Raw genomic sequence first — 1,863 nt, 5'->3', positions numbered from 1 at the left:
TCATTATGATTTACATTCAGTAATAGATAAAATTTACAATGCATATTTCATCATTTAATGTCAAATGCAAGTTCTTCTGTGTAAACTGAAAGGAAAGAAAGGCATGTGAAAGGTAGGATTGTCTATATGAAAATTTTATGTGTGTTTTTCTATGTGAGTTAGTAATTTGAGCTAAGATTGTCTATGTCTCACTTTCCCTCTTTAGATCTTCTCTGCTGTATTATGGAATTAAAAAATGGATTTTCTGTTTCTCCAGAAAACAGGAAACATAGTATAAAAAAGGTTAAGATCTTTCACTGGAAACAAGAAACCCTCTACAAGAAATGTGTCTATAACCAGTTCTCATCACTATGCTTCATCACAACAGTACACAGTTCCACCCTTCTTCCTTCCTTCTGATGGGGATTCCAGGACTGGAAAAAGCACATATCTGGATAGGCTTCCCCTTTTTTGCAGTGTATCTCATAGCCCTCTTGGGGAATATCATTATCCTACTTGTGATCAAGACTGAACGCAGCCTACACCAGCCCATGTTCTACTTCCTCGCCATGCTGGCCTTCACAGACCTTGGCCTTTCTACAGCTACCATCCCCAAGATGCTGGGGATTTTCTGGTTCAATCTCAGGGAGATTGTGTTTGGTGCTTGTATCACACAGATGTACATCATTCATTTATGCACTGGTCTGGAGTCTGTGGTGCTGACTGTCATGGCCATAGATCGGTATGTTGCTATCTGTAACCCCCTGAGATACACCATGATCCTCACTAATAAGGTGGTAGCCATTTTGGGCATACTTATCATAGTTAGGACTTTGGTGCTTGCGACTCCATTCGTATTTCTCATCTTGAGATTGCCCTTCTGTGGTGTCCGCATCATTCCCCATACGTACTGTGAACACATGGGCTTGGCAAAGTTGGCTTGTGCAAGTATCAGGATCAATGCCATCTATGGCTTAATTGCATTCTCAGTGGGTTACATTGACCTCTCTGTGATTGGGTTTTCCTATGTCCAGATCCTTCGTGCAGTTTTCCGTCTCCCATCCTGGGATGCCCGGTTCAAGGCACTCAGCACATGTGGCTCCCATGTCTGTGTCATGTTAGCCTTTTACCTACCAGCACTCTTCTCCTTCATGACACACCGTTTTGGTCACAATATCCCTCATTACATACACATTCTTGTGGCTAATTTGTATGTGGTAGTTCCACCTGCCCTTAATCCTGTCATTTATGGGGTACGGACCAAACAGATAAGAGATCAGGTTGTAAGGATGCTTAACCCTAAAAATTACTAACTCTTTTCCCTGTGAGGATCATCTATTGTACATTAGTGGCCTAATAAAATTAAAACAAAAGTACTGCAAATCATTTTATTTTATTTATTGAATCACTGTGGGAAAAGTTACAAAGCTTTCAGGTTTAAGTCTTGGTCATGCAATCATCAAACACATTTCCCTCCACCAGTACTTATTTTTCACCACCGAGAACCCCAATATGCACCCCCTCCCAACCCTCCCAATGCCTGTGAGGCAGATGAATTCTAGTTAACACTCTATCTACTTTGATTAGATTCATTGTTTCGACCAAAGATGCACCATTATTGTTTAGAGTTTAAACACAACAATCAGAACTGCTGAAAAGGCATTGTGAAATAATTTGTTTTCTACAGCTGGTTAGAAGAACCAAATGATGTCGTGCAGCTGCGATAGCGGCCATGCAATTTTGGATTTCTGATATTTTACTTATTAAGCCTGGAGGTATTTCTGCCGAGAGTCAGATAATTATGAGATTGGTTTCTGTGGCTCTGGAGCCATGGCCATGCCGGAGAGCCGCTCATGGGGGGTAACTCGTGACCTCGGTAGAGCG

The 1,863-nt window shown here is 41.5% G+C and overlaps 1 protein-coding gene across 1 annotated transcript; it reads left to right on the top strand.

The window, feature by feature from the left end:
* The first annotated feature begins 350 nt into the window (after positions 1-350).
* On the top strand, positions 351-1,292 carry LOC130025300 (olfactory receptor 52E5-like). The gene has a single exon (XM_056116257.1). The coding sequence runs from the start codon at positions 351-353 to the stop codon at positions 1,290-1,292; it is 942 nt and encodes a 313-aa protein (XP_055972232.1).
* The last annotated feature ends 571 nt before the right edge of the window (positions 1,293-1,863 follow it).

The sequence above is a fragment of the Sorex fumeus genome, unplaced genomic scaffold, assembly GCF_029834395.1.
Source record: "Sorex fumeus unplaced genomic scaffold, SorFum_2.1 ptg000030l, whole genome shotgun sequence".
Taxonomy (NCBI): domain Eukaryota; kingdom Metazoa; phylum Chordata; class Mammalia; order Eulipotyphla; family Soricidae; genus Sorex; species Sorex fumeus.
Note: the sequence above shows the minus strand (reverse complement) of the source record. Positions and strands in the feature narration are given on the sequence as shown.

What these genes read in the sequence shown, in the direction of transcription:
- LOC130025300 (XM_056116257.1), top strand. Translation starts at nt 351, where the DNA reads ATGCTTCATCACAACAGTACACAGTTCCACCCTTCTTCCTTCCTTCTG.